Source organism: Staurois parvus, unplaced genomic scaffold, assembly GCF_062004578.1.
Source record: "Staurois parvus isolate SC_StPar_1 unplaced genomic scaffold, SC_StPar_1.0 ptg000173l, whole genome shotgun sequence".
Classification (NCBI taxonomy): domain Eukaryota; kingdom Metazoa; phylum Chordata; class Amphibia; order Anura; family Ranidae; genus Staurois; species Staurois parvus.
The window spans coordinates 4,932,537-4,956,500 of NW_028317969.1; the positions used below are offsets into that span (position 1 = coordinate 4,932,537).

Sequence of the window (23,964 nt, forward strand, 5' to 3'; positions counted from 1 at the left end):
AGAAGCCCCAAAACATCACATTTCTTCTTTTTGTGACAAGAATAAAGGTTTCATTTTTGGAACTGTTATTATGTTGGTATGTTGCTGACACACTAAAGACTTTTAATATTTGCAAGTGATAGTGCCATCTGTCAATCTGTCACTTCAGCACCTGTGGCGATCCCGGATTGTACAGCAATGGCTGTCTGTTCTGTCTCTCCAATCTAAGCATTGAAAGTGTGATCTCTGTAACTTACAGTTGTGATGAGATAGCAATAACTCCAATCTTAGTTGGATACCACAGTCACTGACTCAATCGAGATGATATCTTGTAGATCTTGTGAAGTTTATTCCATAAACTGAGAGAATCTTACAACAATGAACATCTGATAGGTCAAAAGATCATAATATGCTCTGCTTCATGAGAGATGAGGCTTGCTGAAATGCATTACTGGGAAGGGGGTGGGCTATCTATACAGCATTACCTAAACCAAAGGAAAGGGAGGAGCAGAGACAAGATATAGAAACACTTAAAGGCGTATGACAGTCATCTGGGAGATCAGATATAGTGAATGCGGGTTCCTGGGAGATCAGATATAGTGAATGCAGGATCCTGGGAGACAAGATAGAGTGAATGCGGGGTCCTGGGAGACCAGATATAGTGAATGCAGGGTCCTGGGATATCAGATATAGTGAATGCGGGGTCCTGGGAGACCAGATATAGTGAATGCGGGGTCCTGGGATACCAGATATAGTGAATGCGGGGTCTGCAGAGACCAGATATAGTGAATGCGGGGTGTGGGGAGATCAGATATAGTGAATGTGGGGTGTGGGGAGACCAGATATAGTGAATACGGGGTCCTGGGAGACCAGATATAGTGAATGTGGGGTCCTGGGAGACCAGATATAGTGAATGTGGGGTCCGGGGAGACCAGATATAGTGAATGCGGGGTCCTGGGAGACCAGATATAGTGAATGCGGGGTCCTGGGATATCGGATATAGTGAATGCGGGGTCCTGGGAGACCGGATATAGTGAATGCGGGGTCTGGGGAGACCGGATATAGTGAATGCGGGTTCCTGGGAGACCAGATATAGTGAATGCGGGGTCCTGGGAGACCAGATATAGTGAATGCGGGGTCCTGGGAGACCAGATATAGTGAATGCAGGGTCCGGGGAGACCAGATATAGTGAATGCAGGATCCTGGGAGACCAGATAGAGTGAATGCAGGGTCCGGGGAGACCAGATATAGTGAATGCAGGATCCTGGGAGACCAGATAGAGTGAATGCGCGGTCCTGGGAGACCAGATATAGTGAATGCAGGGTCCTGGGAGACCAGATATAGTGAATGAAGGGTCTGGGGAGACTAGATATAGTGAATTCAGGGTCTGGGGAGACCAGATATAGTGAAGTTGGGGTCTGGAGAGACCAGATATAGTGAATGGTCTGGGGAGACCAGATATAGTGAATGCAGGGTCCGGGGAGACCAGATATAGTGAATTCTGGGTCTGGAGAGGCCAGATATAGTGAATGGAGGGTCTGGGGAGACCAGATATAGTGAATTCATGGTCCGGGGTTTAGTAACACTTTAAGCTGACTATACATTATACAATTTTCTTGTTCAATTTCCTTTTAGACTTACCTTCAACTATGTAGTACAGGGACCTGAATGACTGCATACAAATTGAAATTGTTTAGCTATGACCCCATATTTTATGGTTCTGGTAACTCTAAAGGAAATGTATGGCCGGCCTTACTTTGCCAGGGAGGTGGTCTATAAACCGCAGTCTTTGGTACTTCTGCAGTTTACAACCAAAACAAGAAACAGCTACTACATGTGAGCTGATATTATGGGAGCGGACGACTAAATTCTATCCTGGCAAACGTATGATCTGAGAACTCATGTTTGGAAGTGTTACAACTTTTGATACTGTTACAGAAGGTTGTTCTGCATTGTACATTATGTTTTGTGGGTATAGTTCTTAACCTGTAGAGCTGTATGGATCTTTATGTACTTGTGCTTTTTCTTGTTCTTTTATACAGAAAAAAGTTAATAAATTTACCCTTTAAAAAATATTATCCTGACTTGAGTTCTTTAACTCCTTCACGCCTAAAGGTAAAACAAATCTAAATGCCTAAGCACAATTTTGCAACGTTGACATGTGTTAGTAAAACATATCATCACAACTACTTTGTAAATCCAGGTGAATTATACCTTGTTTTTTTCAGGAAAAATTTGGCTTTCATTTGGTGGTAAATGGTAATGGATATCTCTGGATTTTTTTTAATTACCAAAGGAAAACTGTCCCAAAATAGTAAAAAAAAAAAAAAACAACCTTTTTTTTATATGTAGCTGTGTGTTTCTTGTTACTACCATAACCTACCAACAAAGAACAACCCAAAATAATTTCTCCCGCTCCTGGCGATTGTAAAGATACCACGTGTGTATGTTAGTTGTTGTTTGTACCCATAGTACAGCCCAGACATCATAGTGTGCAATTTGCTTCTTTTTTTTTTTACTCTGCCACTAACTGACACTGATACTAAGTTAAAAAAAAAAACCTGCCCCCCCCAAAAAAAAAATATTTTTTTTTTTATTCTGACACTAATGCTAATTTAAAAATTTAAAAAAAACCCAAAAACCCTGACCTTTGACCCTGATCAAAACACTAACCCTGGCACAGACCTAGATCACACCTTGATCTAGGTATTATTGTTTATTTTTTATTTATTTATTCATTCATTTATTTAATTTTTTACACACTTTTTTTTCTTGTCTCTGAAAGGACAGAGAGAGATACAATTTAGCTCTCTCCTCCATTCAGAGAGTGAAAAAGAGGGGGGCAGGCTTCACAGTGACTGATCACTGTGACAGCCAATCAGAGGCTGTCACAGCCATCAGGTGACACGGGATTGGGAGTTCTGGGTCCCAATCATTAGAACAGGCCCTGGGGCCCTCAGTGACACCCTGGTCTTTGTGCTGGTAGCAAGCTGTGTGGCACTCTCCCAGCAGAAAGACAGGTATGCAAATTAGTGGCCACACTGAAAAAAAAAGTTCTGTGAGGCCACTAATTTGCGTGCGGTCGGTGTCAAGGGGTTAAAGTGGAACTGCACGCCATCTGAGCACCACAAACCAATAATGCTGTTTAATTCATTTTTAATATTCAAAGCAAACCCCCTCCCCCCTGCCCCCATCCATCCATGTCTCCAGGCTTTATTTTGTTGAGAAATCATTTTGAAAAGCATCCGCTGGCATTTCTGGCCATGGCCATCTTGAATAAGGGCAGGTGATTCATGTAGCAATTACTTCCTGGAATCCATCTGCCCTTAGCTCAGGCATAAGCTGAGCTGAGAGCCCTCCCTTCTCTCCTGAAGACAGCTGGGATGTATGATATCATTTGCCTAGGCATGGAAACCAGGAAGTAACTGAAAAAATTAAAAAAAAAAAAAAAAAAAGTTTAAAACAAGTAAATGTGATATACGTTCCTATCTATTTACTAATGATAGCAACATAAATATTCAAAATAGTTGATTGAGAGAGTGAAGTTTCGCTTTAATGTTTTTTTACCTTCCTCTGGATCAACTGTGGGTGTAGGATTTTAACTTTTTTTTTCTATGGTTGAACTGGATGGACTTTTGTCTTTTTTCAGCCAGACTAACTATGTAACATTATTTGGTACATTGTGAGGTGTATGTAAATTGTTCTTATGTAATCTAAGGTCAGATGACTTTGCCATATTTCCCAGCATGCCTTGCCAGTCTTTTGCCTTCTATCTTTTCTCACTGGTTCGCCTGACAAACACCCCTCCGGGGTTCAGTTGCGGAGTGGCTTTCTTCTTGGCTTTCTTCTTCTCCTTATACTCCTCTGACAGCTTCACCCCCTGGAGAGAGGAAAGCAAAAAAAGTCAGTGACTCCAGCCTATAAAAATATTAACTTTCCTAGCAGTTGCAGGAAAAATACAATACTCAGGTTCTGGCTGACCGCTGCACTCTGCATGATGTATCACTGATCAGCCAGGCCAAAACTCAAAGCAGTCAGCCAAGCCAACCTAAAAGGAACGACTGGTTTAAGTGTTTACAGTTACATTTGTATTTTTACATTTTCTATGTTTTTTTTAACCATTCCTTTAACCCCTCGCCTACCGGGCACTTTTACCCCCTTCCTGCCCAGGCCAATTTTCAGCTTTCAGCGCTGTTGCACTTTGAATGACAATTGCGCGGTCATTCAACATTGTTCCCATATGACATTTTTAGCATTTTTGTTACACAAATAGAGCTTTCTTTTGGTGGTATTTATTTGCCATTTTTTTTGCACTATAAACAACAAAAGAGCAAAATATTTGGAAAAAAAAAAGTTTTTCTTTGTTTCTTTTATAAAATTTTGCAGACAGGTAATTTTTCTCCTTCACTGATGTGCATTGATGAGGCTGCACTGATAGGCAGCACTGATGGGCACTGATAAGTAGCACTGATGGGCACTGATATACAGCAATGATGGACACTGATAGGAGACACTGATGGGCAGCAATGACTGGCAGCACTGCTGGGCACTGACAGATGGCATTGATTGGGGGCACTACTGGGCACAGGTGGATGGCACTGCTGGGCGCTGATGATCAGTGCCGATCTGTTCTCTGACAATTGCTGGTTATCGGCAGTACTTTCCTCGCGCTGTGACAGTGTGAGGATAGTGCAGTCAATAACCGGCAACTGCATTTACCTGGTTGATCCGCTGTGTCATTGGACACAGCTGATCACGTGGTAAAAGGCCGCTGTGATTGGCCTTTTACCACATCATGTGATCAGCTGTGTCTGTAGGACACAGCGATAACGGAGATCGCCGGGTGCGCACTGCTGGGGGCGCATTCTGGGAGGACGTCATATGACGCCCTCCCAGAACTGGACAACCACGCTGTAGCCATCATTCGGCTATAGCGCGGTTGGCAAGTGGTTAATTGGGCCTTGAAAAGGCCTTGCTAGGTTATCTCCTTACAAAAAAAAGGTGCTGCATCCTGGGGGCCTTTGTTCTCCTACATGATGTTCAGGTAGATCTCCATCTCTCCAAGGTTGCCTATACTTGGGCTAGATGATGCTGGACATCCTCCAGGCTTGCTGCAGGTTCTAATGCACTTTGTGAGAAGCTCACAGTATGCAGTGAAATCAGAGTAAGCAATTTCAATAGAGGAGAAGAGCTTGGACAACTGGAAGACCAAGGTAAAGCTGCATTATGGTATGGCAGCCTATATGGGCTATCACAGCAGAAATGAAAGAACCTGCACCTTGTTATCAGTGCAGTGATGATGGTGCGCTAAATGCAGGTCTGTTAAGGTGCCATTCAAAATAAAGGACACTACAATGCACCAGAGTTCATGCCCTTCCATGCCCAGGGTTAATGCACAGCCATAAAACTCTTTTACCAAACCTTACTGCAATACAAATATAAAAATCCAGCCGGAATCTACATTCACACTGGTGATTAAGGCAGATGCATATAGTAGGGGCAGGAATCAGAGATTCCTGCTGCGGCTCCCGGCTCACCGGCCCCGTTCACAGGTTGGCAGCGGCCGTGGCTATTTGCGGCTCTTCACATAGCCATTAATTACCTGTAGTGATCGATGCTGGACGCGCTTTGTGTTTGTCCAACAGAGATCACCGCAGAGAGCCACAAATACCTGTCATAGTGAACAGGGCCGGCGGTCTCACCTAGCCGTAGAGAACCGCAGAAATAACTGCCGCTACAATTCGCACTGACCTTAATCGCCTGGGTGAATGTAGCCTTAGGGTAATATGTATATTAAAAAAAAAACACCCAAGATATCGGACTTTACTGGCATTGAAGGGGAACCCACACATTTTATTGTGTAAAAGTACAAGTTTTATTCAAAGCATCAGAACACTTTCCATGCTACGCATACTAGCTATTCTAGAGGAGTCTCTATACTGGTTGGGAAATCAGTACACTTTGAGCCATTGAATGTCGTGTTGGACCGTGAGGGTCGATATGTGTTTTTACGTGTGTATCTCGGGTAATCTCCTGCGATTGTTAGCCTGGTATGTCCCTCCTCCTTTCAATTCCGCTGTACTCAGTGACGATTTTAGTTTTATGTCCCAATATGCCTCAATACCTGCGATTTTGATGGGGGACTTTAACACAGTCCTCAATCCTTCTCTGGATCGATACAACTAACGCCCCATCCTTCAAAAACACGGGAAATGCGGTTCAGTCATTTATTGACTGAATTTGGACTCCTTGATACCTGGAGATATCTATATCCACTAAGTAGGGAATACTCCTGTTTTTCCGCCACACACACACCACTTTTTCAAGGATTTATTTTATCGCTCTATCCACAATTTCAGGTTCCAGACTTTTACAGGCAGGTTTTTGTCCCAGATTATTGTCAGACCATGCCCCTTATTGGGTTACTCTACGGGTATACCTTAGACCATCTATCCCAACATGGCGACTAAACCGCTTCTGGCTTACAGCCATATCTGATGCTGATACACTTGGTAAGGAATGGACCCATTTATTTTTACAATAAATGATGATACCTCCTAGATTGTAAGCTTGAAAAAGCAGGGCCCTCGAACCCCTCATGTATTGTATTGTTACTGTCTTGTCTCATGTTCTGTCCCCCTTGCTATTGTACGGCGCTGAGCAAACCCTTTGGCGCTATATAAATACTGTATAATAATAATAATAATACCACTTCTCCTCTAGTGGTATGGGAAACTTTCAAAAAAACATGTATGGCTTATCCTTACTACATGTATATCTAGAACTAAACCTACCTCCAAACTAGTATTTCAACAGGCTAGTTCACATCTTGCTAGTCTCCAGGATCAGTATCTTAAAGATCCCACGCCTGATTGGCTAACCAATTTGAAACTGCACACTAGATAAGTGGAACAATTAACTTATGAAAACCCAAACAAAAACTCTTTTTCATGCGTCAACGCATTTTTTAACATGGCGAGCGCCCTGGTATATTACTGGTACGCTTGGCACATATGGACTCCAGACCTATCATGATCAAACTGAAGACCGCTGTGGGAGCCCTGGTGTTCAACCCGTCGCTGGTTGCAGCGGAATTCGTTAATTACTTCCGTGATGTGTATGTCTCTAGAGTTAATTTCACCCCACAACAATTGCTGGAATACTTACAAACCATTTCATTTCCAAAATTGTCAGCAGAACAGGTTATTATGCTTGAAGCTCCATTGACTAAGGAGGAAATAGACTTCTCTATTGGTAAATTTAAACCCGCTAAGGCTCCTAGCACTGACGGGTTGCCTCCTGAATTATATACCTGTTAAGCCGAGAGCCTTGTTCTTAAGGTGCTCTATGAAGCCATTTTTCAGACCTCTACCTTACCCTAAAAAATACCACATTTATTACCAGGAGGCTGTTTATGAATCTACAAGCTACTCACGATCATGTTGGCACAAGAGTTGTGGTTTCTTTAGATGCCACCAAGGCTTTTGACTCAGTTGAATGGATAGGATATACTTATGGCACTCTCTCCAAAGCTTTGGTTTCAGCCCTAAATTTACTAAATGGATCTCTATATTGTATTCAGATCCGCAGGCTAGAGTGTTGGCTAATGGATGAACATCCAAGATTTTTCTCTCTCTAGAGGTACCCGTTGTCCACTCTCGCCATTATTATATGCCTTGGCGGCAGAACCCCTAGCCATTAAGATCCGATCAGCACATGGAGTGTGTGGACTACACAGAGCAGAACTAGTTGAAAAGATTAGACTTTATGCTGATGATATGATACTATACCTAGCCAATTCTGGCCCATCCTTTTTGCGGACTCTAGACCTTATAGAACAATTTGGTAATTTGTCTGGCCTAAAAATTAATTGGGACAAATCTCAAATTCTCCCTATTGATTCCTTTCCCCCTCCTGCTACTCCATTCCCTGTACCATTAGTACACATTAATGCCATCAAATATTTGGGTATACAAGCATCTAGATTACCTGCTGAATTTATTTCCCTAAATGTAGAATCCCTTTTTTCCCTTATTAAACCCAAATCTCAAACCTGGGCCAAATTGCCACTTGGGGTGATGGGCAGAATTGGGTTAATAAAAATGGTCTTACTACCCAAAATTCTTTACATACTTTGGCACTCCCCAGTATATATCCCATTTTAAGGCTATGGACATGATCCTGAAATCTTTTTTCTGGGGTGGAGGTAGACATAAACTGGCATGGCGTGTCTTAAAAAACCCTACTACTCTGGGGGGTATCGCCCTTCCGGATTTTGGTCTCTATTACTTGGCAGCCCAATTCTCCCACCTATATCATATCGATAAGACTGAGAGAGCAGGGTTCTGCATCTTAGTATCTGACCTGGAACTTCCAGCTGAGATTCATCCATTTTGTGATCTTGCTAAAGGTGCTCGGGGATCTACCGCACAGCCCTTCACCAAAGGAATGGCCTTTCATTACTGGAGAATTTGGGCTCTTTCCACCTCCAAGATTAAAGCTGCACGATTTCATATAGATACCCCACTTTGGTCTAACCGACTCTTGCCTGAACTTCTCACTGTTCCTGACCACAAGTTGTGGACCTCAAGAGGTGTATACCATCTTTCCCATGTTTTATCAAATGAGACATTAAAGTAATTTGACATCCTGAAGCGGGAGTTTTCCCTCCCAAATTTTATATTGTTCCGTTACATTCAGGTATGACATGCCCTAGTGTCCAAATTCCCTGATGGCTTCCCATCCCTCATGCCACTGTCCTTATTGGATGTGATACATTGAGAAGTGCTCCATATATTTATTTCTTTATAGGAATTTTTGTTTACCCCAGAGGCATCTGATTTGGCCTACTCTCTTAAATTTATATGGGTGACAGACGTCGGGGTTATTGATGATGAGGAATGGGAGGAAGTCCTAGATAACGGTCAGCAGGTTTCCCCTAAATTGCCGGACCGCCTTACTCAACTCTATATAATGCAAAGGGCATATCTCACTGCAGCTCATTTAGCACAGTTTGGAACTGACAGGGACCCCTATTGTCCTATATACCATGTTTCCCTGGGCACTTTTTTCCATCTGATTTGGCAATGCCCATGGATAAATGGATTTTGGGCTCAGGTAGTCCAATTTTTGAACGACCATATGGGTTCTCCTGTACACTTGGACCCAAAGCCTTGTCAGTTGGGAATGATCCTCACTTCAGAAGCTGACAGGCATTTGACTACATTTTTACATGAAACATTATTTAGTGCCAGGAAATTGGTAGCCCGTCATTGGATGCAGGCACTTCCTCCAAATTTGGAGGAGTGGAAGACAGATATAAACAACACCCTACCCTTGAAGAAGTTGATATATGTTAATAGAGGATGTCCCAACAAATATAGCAAAATTTGGGATAGTTGGTTGCAGTCTACGGAAACTAGCACCTAGAAGAGATAGGTCTGTTACACCGGGGCGTAGTCACTAGCCATACCTCCCCTGAAGTAAATAACTACGTAACTATATAATTTGCACAGGTCCTTATCTTCATGCCATATTTGGTATTTTATCTACATATTATTTATTTATTTATTTCAGGTACTTATATAGTGCCGTCAATTTACACAGCACTTTACATATACAGTGGGGATCGAAAGTTTGGGCACCCCAGCTAAACATTTGTATTAATGTGCATAAAGAAGCCAAGGAAAGATGGAAAAATCTCCAAAAGGCATCAAATTACAGATTAGACATTCTTATAATATGTCAACAAAAGTTAGATTTTATTTCCATCATTTACACTTTCAAAATAACAGAAAACAAAAAAATGGCGTCTGCAAAAGTTTGGGCACCCTGCAGAGTTAATATCTTGTACTGCCCCCTTTGGCAAGTATCACAGCTTGTAAACACTTTTTGTAGCCAGCCAAGAGTCTTTCAATTCTTGTTTGAGGTATCTTTGCCCATTCTTCCTTACAAAAGTCTTCCAGTTCTTTGAGATTTCTGGGCTGTCTGTCACGCACTTTTAAGGTCTATCCATAGATTTTCAATTATGTTGAGGTCAGGAGATTGTGAAGGCCATGGCAAAACCTTCAGTTTACGCCTCTTGATGTAATCCCCCGTGGATTTCGAGGTGTGTTTAGGATCATTATCCATTTGTAGAAGCCATCCTCTCTTTAACTTCAGCTTTTTCACAGATGGCATCAAGTTACCATCCAAAATTTGCTGAAATTTTATTGAATCCATTATTCCTTCTACTCGTGAGATGTTCCCTGTGCCACTGGCTGCAACACAACCCCAAAGCATGATTGATCCAACCCCATGCTTAACAGTTGGACAGAGGTTCTTTTCATTAAATTCTGTGCCCCTTCTTCTCCAAACGTACCTTTGCTCATTCCGGCCAAAAAGTTCAATTTTAACCTCATCGGTCCACAGAACTTGTTTCCAAAATGCATCAGGCTTGTCTATATGTTCATTTGCAAAGTTCAAACGATGATTTTTGTGGTGAGGACGTAGAAGAGGTTTTCTTCTGATGACTCTTCCATGAAGACCATATTTGTACAAGTATCTCTTTATAGTGCAATAGTGTACCACAACTCCAGTGTCTGCCAGATCTTTCTGGAGGGATCGTGCAGTCAAACGTGGGTTTTGAATTGTTTTTCTCACAATCCTGTGAGCTGTTCTGTCTGATATTTTTCTTGGTCTTCTAGATTTTGCTCTAACTTCCACTGTTCCTGATGACTGCCATTTCTTAATTACATTCCGAACAGAGGATATTGACATCTGAAAACGTTTTGCTATCTTCTTATAGCCTTCTCCAGCTTTGTGAGCGTCAACTATTTTCAGTTTCAGTTTTCTAGACAACTGCTTAGAAGAACCCATGGTGCTGATTGTTGGGGCAAGGTCAGATGAGTCTGGGCATTTAAAACCTTTGAGATTGACATCATCTGGTCTTCCCAGACGATGATTGAGAACAATCCATGACACTGGCAGGTCTCAGCTTGGCAAAGGGGGCAGTGCATGCTATAAATTCTGCAGGGTGCCCAAACTTTTGCAGACGCCATTTTTTTGTTTTCTGTTATTTTGAAAGTGTAAATGATGGAAATAAAATCTAACTTTTGTTGGCATATTATAAGAATGTCTAATCTGTAATTTGATGCCTTTTGGAGATTTTTCCATCTTTTCTTGGCTTCTTTATGCACATTAATACAAATTTTTAGCTGGGGTGCCCAAACTTTCGATCCCCACTGTATATTGTACATTCACATCAGTCCCTATCCCTCAAGGGGCATACAATCTAAGGTCCCTAACTTACATTCATGCATACTAGGGCCAATTTGGACAGGAATCAATTAACCTACCAGCATGTCTTTGGAGTGTGGGAGGAAACTGGAGTACCCAGAGGAAACCCACGCAGGCACAGGGAGAACATGCAAACTCCAGGCAGGTGGTGCCGTGGTCGGGGTTCGAACCGGCGACATTAGTACTGCCAGGCGGAAGTGCTAACATTGTCACAATGTTGATTTTCTCTGGTGGATTAACGGTTGCCTACCATTCCTGTATACTCTCTATGTTGCACAATTATTTGTGTTGTTCAAATTCTGTTTTATATTTTTTATTCAATAAAGATTCTGTCTTTTAGGTAAAAAGCATCAGAACAACATTACAAAATGTCTATGATAAAATTGCTCAATGTCAATACTAATGCTTTGTTTTGACATATGTATACTATTTTTGTGGTAGAGTCAGCAGTAGGAAGCATTGGCATTGACGCTGAGCAATTTTATCATAGACATTTTTTTAATGTTGTTCTGATGCTTTGAATAAAATTTGTACTTTTACACAATAACATGTGTGGGTTCCCCTTCAATGCCAGTAAAGTCCTATATCTTGTGCGTTTTTTTTTTTTTTATATACATATGACATTCATGGATGTGGCAGTTGAAGGGTTTATATTAGTTTCTAGCCGTAGGGTAAGATATTAGCGATGACCTGTGGCTGGTATAATTCATGGAAGGTGGCTTTGTCGTGTTTATTTTCATTTCATATAACGCCGTCTCTCCTGTTGTAGTTTTGTATTTATCACGGCTGAAATTCACCTTTTTTTACATCTATGTTATACATCAGGGGTGCTCAACCTGTGGCCCTCGGAGCCCTCTAATGTGACCCTCCCCCTCAAAATGAATGGAGGATTTTTGGTGGATTTGCAAGATATAATAGAAGTCTAACCCACAGATGCACTGTGCTGTGCCTGTGGTGCACGTAAACCTCAGTGCATCAATGTGAAAGCAACCTTGTCAGGGGCTCAGGACAGTAAGGGCTTGTTTAGATTTTGCAGTTTGGGGGGGGGGGTAAAACAACATAGTTGAGGCATGTTTTTGCCAAAACCCAAATCCCCCCTCCCCAACCGCAACCGCTCGTGCAGCCTCCTTGTCACATTCTGTTTTGTTTTAGGGCTCATGTACACAGGGAGTTTGGAAAACTCTTCTGAACGATGGATACTGACTGCTGGAAAAGTAGGTAGGTAAAAAAACGTCAGTTTAGCCGCGTTTGCATACCGCGTTTATGCACGTTTGCATTTAGAAGCATTTTTAAAAGATAACCTCAGGAGACCTTCCAAAATGCCCAGAATGTACTGAAAAACAGTACAAAATTAACTATTTCAGACATTTTGAGAGAAATAGAGAGAGCAGGAGCAGAGAGAGCAGTATGTGTTGAGATGACCGGTCTTTTCTGGTTGTATTCACTATGGATCCCATCATGAGCATAATGCAGCGCGTTCTACCATTTTTTCCTTCACGCAAAACCTGGAACTGGCTGTGCTGGTGTACCGGGTCCATTTGAATACATGGAAAACACTTTGCATGCATTTCTGATGATCAAAAAAGGCCATGGACATGGAATAGTTAAAATAACGATTACTAAACGCAATCGCTTATAACTGCGTTTACGAGTGTTTGAAACGCCGGTAAAATCTACTCCTGAACGCAAGTTTGGTGCGTTCAAAAAAACGACTGTAAACTCAACAGCCTGTAAATGACGATGTGTACATGGACACATAGGAAAACATTAGGGAGAGTTCAGGGGCTGCTGTAAAAAATGCAGAAATGCTTCTGAACGTCAGTTTATCAGCTGCAGTGTACATGAATGAGCCCTTACACTTGGACAGAGGGGGTGGCAGGGGTGGCATACACAGTAACTGATCCTCTCCATTTTCCTCCTGCAACTGCTGAAATCCAGCTTCTCCACCTTTCCCTCCTGCTAGCGTTCAATGTCTGCAGGAGGAAAATGTTCATTATGGTATTAAAAATACAAACAAAATATTGAAGTTCTGAACGATTTTATTTCACTATGGCTCGCGACCGGTTACCAAATCACGTAAGTGGCCCTCACTCTTCAAAAGGATGAGCACCCCTACTATACATGTACAGTATTTATGGAGTAATGAAGATAAATAACTTCACCCCACCATCACTAAACTGACACGTTCTGTACAGGCCACTAGATGTGTGAATTTCTAGTTTTTGCACTTTTTTGTTCCAGATTCATACGGCCTTTTTAGAAAAACATTTTCTTTATGTAAAGAACAAAAACCAGAGCTGCCCCTTATTGTTTTCTGACTGAGGTCAAACAAAAGACTTAGTGTGGCAGCGAAATCTATTGATGCCGATTCTGGCTCAGCAGCTCGCTGGATTAGCATTACATTCCTTTAATATCGATTTTCCAGATTCACGTGGTTTGCTGGCTGCCATGCTGATGCTTTCAATTCAACATTAGCACACAAAGCTGTGCAGCCATTATTTTAGGGCTGTGTATACAGGCCATGCATTCTTTTTATTCTTTGTTAAATTTACTTTACTTTTTGTCACAATTGTGTGTATCTAAACCCAAAAATGATTATTTAACATACTGCAGTCATTAAAGTGCTTGTAAACCTCAGATATGAAATGTGAACAAAACATATCCCTCTACAGTGTGTACTTGTCTCAATCCAGAGCACTGAGTGTCATGTCTCTTGTATTGAACTGTATTGTTGCTGTATTGTCTCCCGTTATATTGTAAAGCATTGAGCAAAGTGTTGGCGCGATATAAATCCTGTATAATAATAATAATCGTAGATTGTAAGTTCCAAGGATCAGGCCCTCCTAACCCTCTTGTATTGAACTGTATTGTTGCTGTATTGTCTCCCGTTATATTGTAAAGCGCTGAGCAAACTGTTGGCACTATATAAATCCTGTATAATAATAAGAATTTCTGTTTGCTGCCCCATTCCTCTGCTTTCATGATGAGTCACTTCTGAGAAGTTTTCCTGACACCAAGAAAAAATGGTGACAGGGAGGAATCTCCAGCTGACTGAAAACCTCAGCTCTGTTCCGTTCAGGTGTACTGTGTGAAAGTGGACTTTTCACCCAATCAATGTATATGCTTTGCCTGCATCATAAGCCCTATAAATGATACTGTTAGTTCCTCAATAAAACAGAATTTTAGGAAGTTGGCAAACTGCGAAGTGTCAGTGTCTTACTTCCACATGCACGTATTCTCATATTAATTTGGCTCACTGGTAGATCACGGTAAATGGTCTGTAAGTGACCGAGTCCAAAGCACTCTTTCCTCCAATCAACTTAGCACTGCAGAGTGTACCTTCAGCTCTCCACCCCCTTTTTTCAGAGCTCTCAGACAAACGTAAAAAAAATCAGCACTTTGAACAGATGTAAAGAAGAGAGGGGCGGGAGGGAGGACACCTTCCACTTCCGATCGCCTAGGCAATTGAACCGGAAGTGGGAGCGGGTACCTGTCAAATTTGGGTACTCACCCCCCAAAAGTGCCAATCTTTAATGGGGAGTGGGGGAGCAGTCCTTAAAGTGGAACTTCCCCTTTTGTGTGGAGCTCCACTTTAAGGGAAGTTCATTTTTGGGGTTGACATACACTTTAAAATTCAGCTACAGCATTCATTCTTGTGATTTTTAAATGATTCTAAACCTTTTTTTTTTTTTTAAACAAACATGATATAGTTACCTGCTTTGTGCAAAGAGCGGCCCTGAACTTCCTCTTCTGGGGTTCTCCACCAGCGTCCTGGCTCCTCCTCTTCGGCATGCCTTTCTACAGCAAGCTGCTTGCTATGGGGACTGCACTGCCTTCATCTATAGAAACATGGCTTGGCCCCGCCCCTCACTCCCTCATCACAGGATTTGATTGACAGCAGCAGGAGCCAGTGGCTCCCACTGCTGCCTCCAGGTCCTGTGAGAAGAGAGAGAGAGGAGAGCACCACTGCTCTTGGGCAATGCACTGATCAAGATCAGGCTCAGGTAACTATTTAGGGAGGCTGGGGGGAACTCAGCATGTAAGTTTTCTTTACCTTAATGTTTAAATACATCAGTGGTTCATATAGTGAACTCAGTGTAGAGCTATTCACCCTGAGGTCATCACAGAGGACAAGGGGGCACTTTTACATCTGGAGGAAAAGAAATGTAATCTCCAAACACAGAAAGGTTTCTTCACAGTAAGAGCTGTGAAAATGTGGAAGACTCCCTCAAGTTAGTTCTGGCCAGCTCAGTGGATTGCTTTAAACAAGACCTGGATTGTTTCTTAGATACACAGAATATAACTGGATACTAACATTTGTAGGTAAAGTTGATCCAGGGAATATCCGATTGCATCTCGGGGGATCAGGAAGGATTTTTTTCCCCTGCAGGATCAAATTGGGTCATGCTTTGCTGTTTTTTTTGTCTTCCTCTGGATCAACTGTGGGTATAGGATTATAACTTTTTTTTTTCCTATGGTTGAACTGGATGGACTTTTGTCTTTTTTCAGCCAGACTAACTATGTAACTATGTAATGTAGAGAAAGCATTAAGCTAAAACCTTAAGACTTTAGAACCACTTGAAGGAAATGGCCTGAATTGGAGATACTTTTGAGCTTCTTTAAACAGGTTTCAAGTTGCATCTATTTGCCTTCACGTTCACATGTATTGGGGGAACAATTCAGACACTCCAGAAGAGACCATTCTATGATTGCCAAAATGTGATTTAAAGTGATGCAGACCTGGCAATAAACTAACACTGCTCCATGAGGTTCAAATCTAAATTCAAAGTCTACATTGCAAATAGTTCCAAATTGCCAACCACTGCCCAGAAGCAGGATGCAAACAGCTGTGTACACAAGTAGCCTTAAACCTTAGAGGACCAGCAGGTAGCACAAATTCCCACCTCTGTCGTACTTGGCACCCCCGAGTTTCCTTACTTCTGGGAAATGCCTTTCAGACTCCATCCCACAGTGTCTAAGCTACTAATCAGCAGGCCCAGGCATTGACAATAGGATGGGCTTTGCATGTTGGTAGTAGGGCAGCCATTAGGAATTTTGGTGCCCCTTACACAGCTTTAGGCCGCATGCTTCACCTCCCGGCTTCCACCTGGAGGCACCCCGCTCTACTGTACATAATGTCATTCTGAAAATGGAACAGGGTCTTTGGTGAGGCGGACCCTCAGAGCGCTGACCTAGTGCAGGCTGCGGCAGACTTTATTGGAGGAAAGATCACTGAATCAGGGATAATACATTTTATCGTAGATGGACTGCATTCAGGATGGTGGCATTTATTAACCGTTTCCATACCGGGCACTTTTACCCCCTTCCTATCCAGGCCATTTTTCAGGTTTCAGCGCTCTCACGCTTTGAATGACAATTGCGCGGTCATACAACATTGTACCCAAACGAAAATTTTATCATTTTCTTCACACAACTAGAGCTTTCTTTTGGTGGTATTTAATCACCACTGGGGTATTTTTTGCTAAATTAACAAAAAAGACTGCAAATTTTGAAAAAAAAAAAAACACGTTTTTGTTTCTGTTATAAAGTTTGCAAATAAATAATTGTTCTTCATAAATTTAGGCCGAGATGTATTCTGCTACATGTCTTTGGTGAAAATAACCCAAATTAGGATGTATTTTTTAGTTTGTAGGAAAGTTATAGAGTTCACAAACTATGGTATAGATCTGAATATTGATCAATCCTGAAGTACTGACGGCCAATCTAATTTCTTGAGGTCAAAGAATGTCAGAACAGTACAGATATCCCCCAAATGTCAGAACAGTACAGATATCCCCCAAATGACCCCTTTTTGCAAAGTAGACAGTCCGACGTACTTCATAAGAGTCATGGCGAGTTTTTTGAAGTTATATTTTTTTGGTCATAATTTTTCGGAAAATGAAAAAATTAAAAAAAATTTCACTATTTTTTTTTTACATACTGTCACCAGTGCAGTACAGCGTCATCATATAACTGGCATGGCGGTGATCAGGGACACTGACTGGTGACAGTATGAAAAAAATGTATATATAATTTTTTTTATTATTTTTAATTTTTTTTCTTTTTTTTCTTTTTTTTTTTTTATATTTCACTATGACCAAAGTAGTACAATGTTACCATAGCACTTCTTTGGGGAAGTGATCAGTATTTTTTTTTTTTTTTTACACAATTTGCTTATAGCAAAGAATTACTTTGCTATAAGCAAGCATTTACCTGAATGACATCGATTCATTCAGGGGTTTTTTTTTTGTGCTTAGCTGTGATTTGGCCACGGCTAATCACATGACACAGCTGGGCTGTGATTGGCCCAGCTTGTGCATGTGATCGCTGTGACCATTCACAGCTAGACACACTAGTATACAATGGATGGCATGAATGAAACCATCCATTGTATACAACCATCATGTGACCTGCTGTGATTGGTCACAGCAGGTCACATGGTACCGGCAACAGGGCCGGTACTCAAATCTCTCATCAGGAGTGTCCGAGGTACACGGCCGGTGACAGATCGCGCCGCTGCACGGCTCTGCAGGTGTGAAAATTGCGCATGCCCGAAAGGACGCCATATGGCGTCTACCCGGAACGCTGAGGGATTTTTCCGGCCGCCAATCGGCCATTGGCCGGGCGGCAAGAGGTTAAAAGAACAACTTTATTAAAGGTGAAGTTGTCCATTAGAGGCCTTCAAAGAAGACAGCACTTACACTGGGTCGAGGAGGGGGTTTCATCTGTTCCAGGCAGCTGTTGAGCTGAGAGATCTGTACCCTGTATTCATCCAGCTGGACCTCCATCTTCTCCCGGCGTAGGCGTTCATACTCTAGCTGGGCCTCCAAGTCTTTAATCATCCTGGAGAGAAGGTTAGAAATATGAGTCCTGGGCAGAGATAAGTTCCAATCACTCCAGTGTTACAGATAACAATCCTGGCTTATAGCATGATGTTTTCAAACTAAATGATTCAATAAAATACAAAGGACCAGGCTACCTGCTGAGGCTTTCCAGTTCATGTCTAGTAGTTGCTGCATTGTAACTGGCCTGCTCTTACCATAAAAGACCCACGTACCAATAACCTGGTGTTCTAGGCTGACCATCCTCTCATGATTTGAATAGTCAGTGGTTTATTCTCAATTCATGCCCAGATAGTGCTCAAGGCTGCTGGAGGCTTGATGACATTATCTTTCCACACCATCCATTCACCTCCCAGTAAAATATTATTTTGATTTCTCTCCCTTCTTGGCTTTCCCTTCAAGTCTCCCAGCTTACTCAATCAGTGGGTTGAGAAACACGTGCCTTGCAGCCTGTATCGATAGGCTTGTGTTTGTGTCATATGAGCTTTGCATGCCCATACAAGCCTCTAGGAATGCAAAACCTATGTGAAGTCAAGTGCATGTCAGAAGGAAGTCAACTGCAGTTCAAATGCACCTGTCAAATCATTCTAAATGATCACATAAGCATTTCAAACTGAAGTCAAGCTAACGCCATCAACACAAGCCCAAAGCCATTGACACCAGGTCCTTATAATAGTGCATACCCACCAAGGAGGCCAAAGGAAAGTTCTGGAGATACACTCTGCAGATACACTCACATTCACTAGAGACCAATGAAATCGGACATTTCATAACTACACTAGGGATAGGGATCTCAAAGGCTCTTTGTGGCTGGTTGCTTCTGACGTTAGAGACTTTGCTTCATCTAAATTTGGTCAACGTGAAAGTATATCTAAACGCCAATGTTAATTTTGACGTCAAATTTCAATTTCAATTTAGTCATAGTCTTTTTGACTAGAATGCCATTTTAGTTTTAGTCGCATTTTAGTCATCTGAATTGTTTTAGTTTAATTTCCAGTACATTTTAGTCAAATAAAATCATTTTAGTTGACTAAAATCAAATGGGTTTAGTTAAATTTTAATGCATTATTTAAGCATTTCTCTAGAACTTCAAAACTTATTATATACTCCTAGAGTAAAAAAATCTAATAACATGTTGTTATTTATGGTATTAAGGTTTGAACATGCACTACAGACCAGTGGAGTCCCTAGGCAGGTGCAGGGGGTGACTATTCGCCACTTATTACATACATCAGCAGGAATATATTGATTGACTGTCCATTTGTCATCAATTTATTGCAGGATGGGGACTATATCATTCACTATCCAGGTGTAAGGCACCAATTATATATTACAAGAGACGGAGGACCCAGCAAGCTTCATACTATCATCTGTAATAAGGTGGTTTATAGTCTGTATGTTGCGGTGAAGAAACCCCGTGAAGCAGGACCCTGCCATCTTTATCATCTTTATCTCACCAAGGATACCAACAGTGATACCTTTATGAATGACTCTGCATTGTTCACATATGGGCATGTCTACTGTGAATCTATACATGTCCACCACTCACTTGTGCCTTACCTAGGGGCTGTATAGGGGCTGCATTGCCACTATTCCATTATCCTGTCATTACAGGAATATCCGTCCCCCATTTATATTTTCAATTTTTTCACCCACATTGCCTTGATTGGGTTATGGGTTATTTCATTCATATATGATGCCTGATATCAGCTATTATTGCATAGTGCTGTGTAGTATATACCTGATGGTACAATTTTTTGACACACTCCCTGATGGCTGTGTAACCAATGTGTTGGTGCTGCTAATGCACTAGACAGATATATGTCACTGCATATGCAGCACATCTATAGTAGATCGGTCTTGATGTTGCTTTTATGTGATTTTAGGTCTTTATGTATTATCTCATACCGAGGTGATGGTAAACCAGGGTATTGAGAACGTGAGCACTGAGATTTACTGATAGGAAGAATCAATGAACTACCATGGCAATTCTCAGCACCATGGTAGTTCATTGAGAACTACAAGCTGACAGCTGCAAAGGCTGTCGGAACTTGTAGTTCATTCATTCGCAGAACTCTGGAAGTGAATGACTTTATTCAAAAAGTGACAACTTGTATAGGGAACTTCTCCCTGTCCTGATGTCACAGGGAGGGGGGGAAGTTGCAGCACTGAGAATGTGTTACATGTTCCCAAAGGTGAACTTATCCTTTAAGCTCCATGCACACGGGGCGTTTTAATAACGCTGGTAACGTTAGCTGTGTAAAGTCACTTTAAAAACGTGAGTTTTTCAGCGGTTTTTAGCATTTTTGTATTAGTGTTTAGTAGCATTTTTTCATGATTGCAGTTTTTAGGGGGGTTTTTTTAGTCAAAAAAAGTCTAAAAACGCTGGTTTGCCACGATTTACCATGTTTTGCCGTGTTTTTCAGCGTTAGAGCATTTTTACAGCTAAAAAAACTCCTCTAGAAACCCACTAGTCCTGGGTTTTTTTTCCAGCCAAAAAACATTGATTCCAGTCTATGTGTGTATGGACACATAGGATAAAATACTGGCGGGTTTACTGGCTGTAGAAAAAAATCATCAAAAGCCAAAAACAGCCGCTGTAAATACATCCGGTGTGCATGAGGACTAAACAATGTATCCCCACCTTGTGAAAAGACCATTTGTGTACATCACTCTCCACAGCACATAAGTGGAAGGCATCAAAAAATATCTCATACCGGTCCGATTCCTTCTGTTCTCTCTTTCTCTGAGTTTCCTCTTCCAAGATCCCACCAAGATGCTTATAATTGCTTTTAGCAATCTGCAGAAGATTCTCGAGTTCCTTCATCTTTTTGTATGCTCTCACTGGAAGAAAGACAATATGTCATACAATGTTTTGAGCCCTCTGGTCAACCTGCGGCCTTTGGAACTTACTATGTAGTCCTCAAGTCCCTAAAGACGGTAGTCTGCTTTAACTTTCCTAGTTGCCTGCTTAGGCCAATAAATGAAAAATATGTTTTAGTTTGGGTTCTATTAGCCAAATTATTTGTTTAATTTATTCCTCACTATCTTCCCATCCCTTTTTACTTCATATGTTTTCCCTTGGATCTTTTATAATGAATCTTGCTGTGAGAAAAATCAAATGTCACCAGGAACCAGTAAGGGGGCTGTAGGGAGCACAAATGTGGAAGTAGAGATCTCTTAAGGGGCTGTAATAGCAGTGATCTCTAGCAGTCTCATATAATGTGTCAGCAGTCTCCAATAGTTTCCTTGGCATGTTTGCAGTTTCTGACCATCTCTTAGCATGCCTGTAGTCTTTGGCCAACTCCTGTTGCACGTCTGCAATATCTGACAGTTTTCTGTAGCATTAAAGACTCTGAATATTATGTGTGGCCCTTTAGAGAAGCCAAAGACAGCACTTGAGCCTCCAATAAAAAGAACTGACCACCACTGGTTTAGAGTATTGGGCAACCACACACATGACATTTTCCATACCGTCTTTTGCTAATTCTTACTGATTCAAATGCTTTTCCTGTCTGTGTTATGCCCTTCCACCAACATTTGCCCTCTATACATGCGTCACATTTTTTTTTTTTGCACATGATCCAACTACATTGCAGGTTTCTTTATCACTGGGGCACAGGCTCCGCCTGAATGGGTGTGTAACAGATACACCGGTTTCTATACTTGTCACCGTGTTTGTAATTAGAAGACTCCTGCAACCACAATGTAGGGGAGGAAACAGGCAGCACCTAAACAGAAGATGTACGTCTTTGCTGGACCATGACTTTGCATATAAAATATCACTTTACATATTAGTATATACCTCATCTGGAATATGCAGTTCAGTTTTGGGCACCAATTCACAAAAAGAACATATGGGAACTGGAGAAAGTACAGAGAAGGGCAACCAAACTGATAAGAGACATGGAGGAGATCAGCTATGAGGAAAGATTAGAGGAACTGAATTTATTCTCTCTTGAGAAGAGGAGATTAAGGGGGGATATGATCACCATGTATAATACATAAGGGGGGATATGATCTCCATGTATAATACATAAGGGGGATATGATCACCATGTATAATACATAAGGGGGGATATGATCTCCATGTATAATACATAAGGGGGGATATGATCTCCATGTATAATACATAAGGGGGGATATGATCACCATGTATAATACATAAGGGGGGATATGATCACCATGTATAATACATAAGGGGGGATATGATCTCCATGTATAATACATAAGGGGGGATATGATCACCATGTATAATACATAAGGGGGGATATGATCTCCATGTATAATACATAAGGGGGGATATGATCTCCATGTATAATACATAAGGGGGGATATGATCTCCATGTATAATACATAAGGGGGGATATGATCTCCATGTATAATACATAAGGGGGGATATGATCACCATGTATAATACATAAGGGGGGATATGATCACCATGTATAATACATAAGGGGGGATATGATCTCCATGTATAATACATAAGGGGGGATATGATCACCATGTATAATACATAAGGGGGGATATGATCTCCATGTATAATACATAAGGGGGGATATGATCTCCATGTATAATACATAAGGGGGGATATGATCTCCATGTATAATACATAAGGGGGGATATGATCTCCATGTATAATGCATAAGGGGGGGATATGATCACCATGTATAATACATAAGGGGGGATATGATCTCCATGTATAATGCATAAGGGGGGGGTATGATCACCATGTATAATACATAAGGGGGGATATGATCAACATGTATAATACATAAGGGGGGATATGATCTCCATGTATAATACATAAGGGGGGATATGATCACCATGTATAATACATAAGGGGGGATATGATCACCATGTATAATACATAAGGGGGGATATGATCACCATGTATAATACATAAGGGGGATATGATCTCCATGTATAATACATAAGGGGGGATATGATCTCCATGTATAATGCATAAGGGGGGGATATGATCACCATGTATAATACATAAGGGGGGATATGATCAACATGTATAATACATAAGGGGGGATATGATCACCATGTATAATACATAAGGGGGGATATGATCTCCATGTATAATACATAAGGGGGGATATGATCTCCATGTATAATACATAAGGGGGGATATGATCACCATGTATAATACATAAGGGGGGATATGATCTCCATGTATAATACATAAGGGGGGATATGATCTCCATGTATAATACATAAGGGGGGATATGATCTCCATGTATAATACATAAGGGGGGATATGATCTCCATGTATAATGCATAAGGGGGGGATATGATCACCATGTATAATACATAAGGGGGGATATGATCTCCATGTATAATGCATAAGGGGGGGATATGATCACCATGTATAATACATAAGGGGGGATATGATCAACATGTATAATACATAAGGGGGGATATGATCTCCATGTATAATACATAAGGGGGGATATGATCACCATGTATAATACATAAGGGGGGATATGATCACCATGTATAATACATAAGGGGGGATATGATCACCATGTATAATACATAAGGGGGATATGATCTCCATGTATAATACATAAGGGGGGATATGATCTCCATGTATAATGCATAAGGGGGGGATATGATCACCATGTATAATACATAAGGGGGGATATGATCAACATGTATAATACATAAGGGGGGATATGATCACCATGTATAATACATAAGGGGGGATATGATCTCCATGTATAATACATAAGGGGGGATATGATCTCCATGTTTAATACATAAGGGGGGGATATGATCACCATGTATAATACATAAGGGGGGATATGATCTCCATGTAATGTCTCCATTCTTAACAGCCAGTAAAGAAGTGCTCACTG

The 23,964-nt window shown here is 41.3% G+C and overlaps 1 protein-coding gene across 1 annotated transcript in view; it reads right to left on the minus strand.

Annotated features, from left to right (window-relative positions):
* Nucleotides 1–3,510: 3,510 nt before the first annotated feature.
* ANKRD42 (ankyrin repeat domain 42) overlaps nucleotides 3,511–23,964 on the minus strand; it is a 61,932-nt gene continuing 41,478 nt past the window's right edge. Inside the window, exons 10-12 of the mRNA XM_089676772.1 lie at nucleotides 20,816–20,942; nucleotides 17,958–18,099; nucleotides 3,511–3,859 (exon numbers count right to left, since the gene is read on the minus strand). Of these exons, the coding sequence (XP_089532898.1) occupies nucleotides 3,749–3,859; nucleotides 17,958–18,099; nucleotides 20,816–20,942 (380 nt within the window). The 3' untranslated portion in view covers nucleotides 3,511–3,748. The remainder of the gene's footprint in view (nucleotides 3,860–17,957; nucleotides 18,100–20,815; nucleotides 20,943–23,964) is intronic.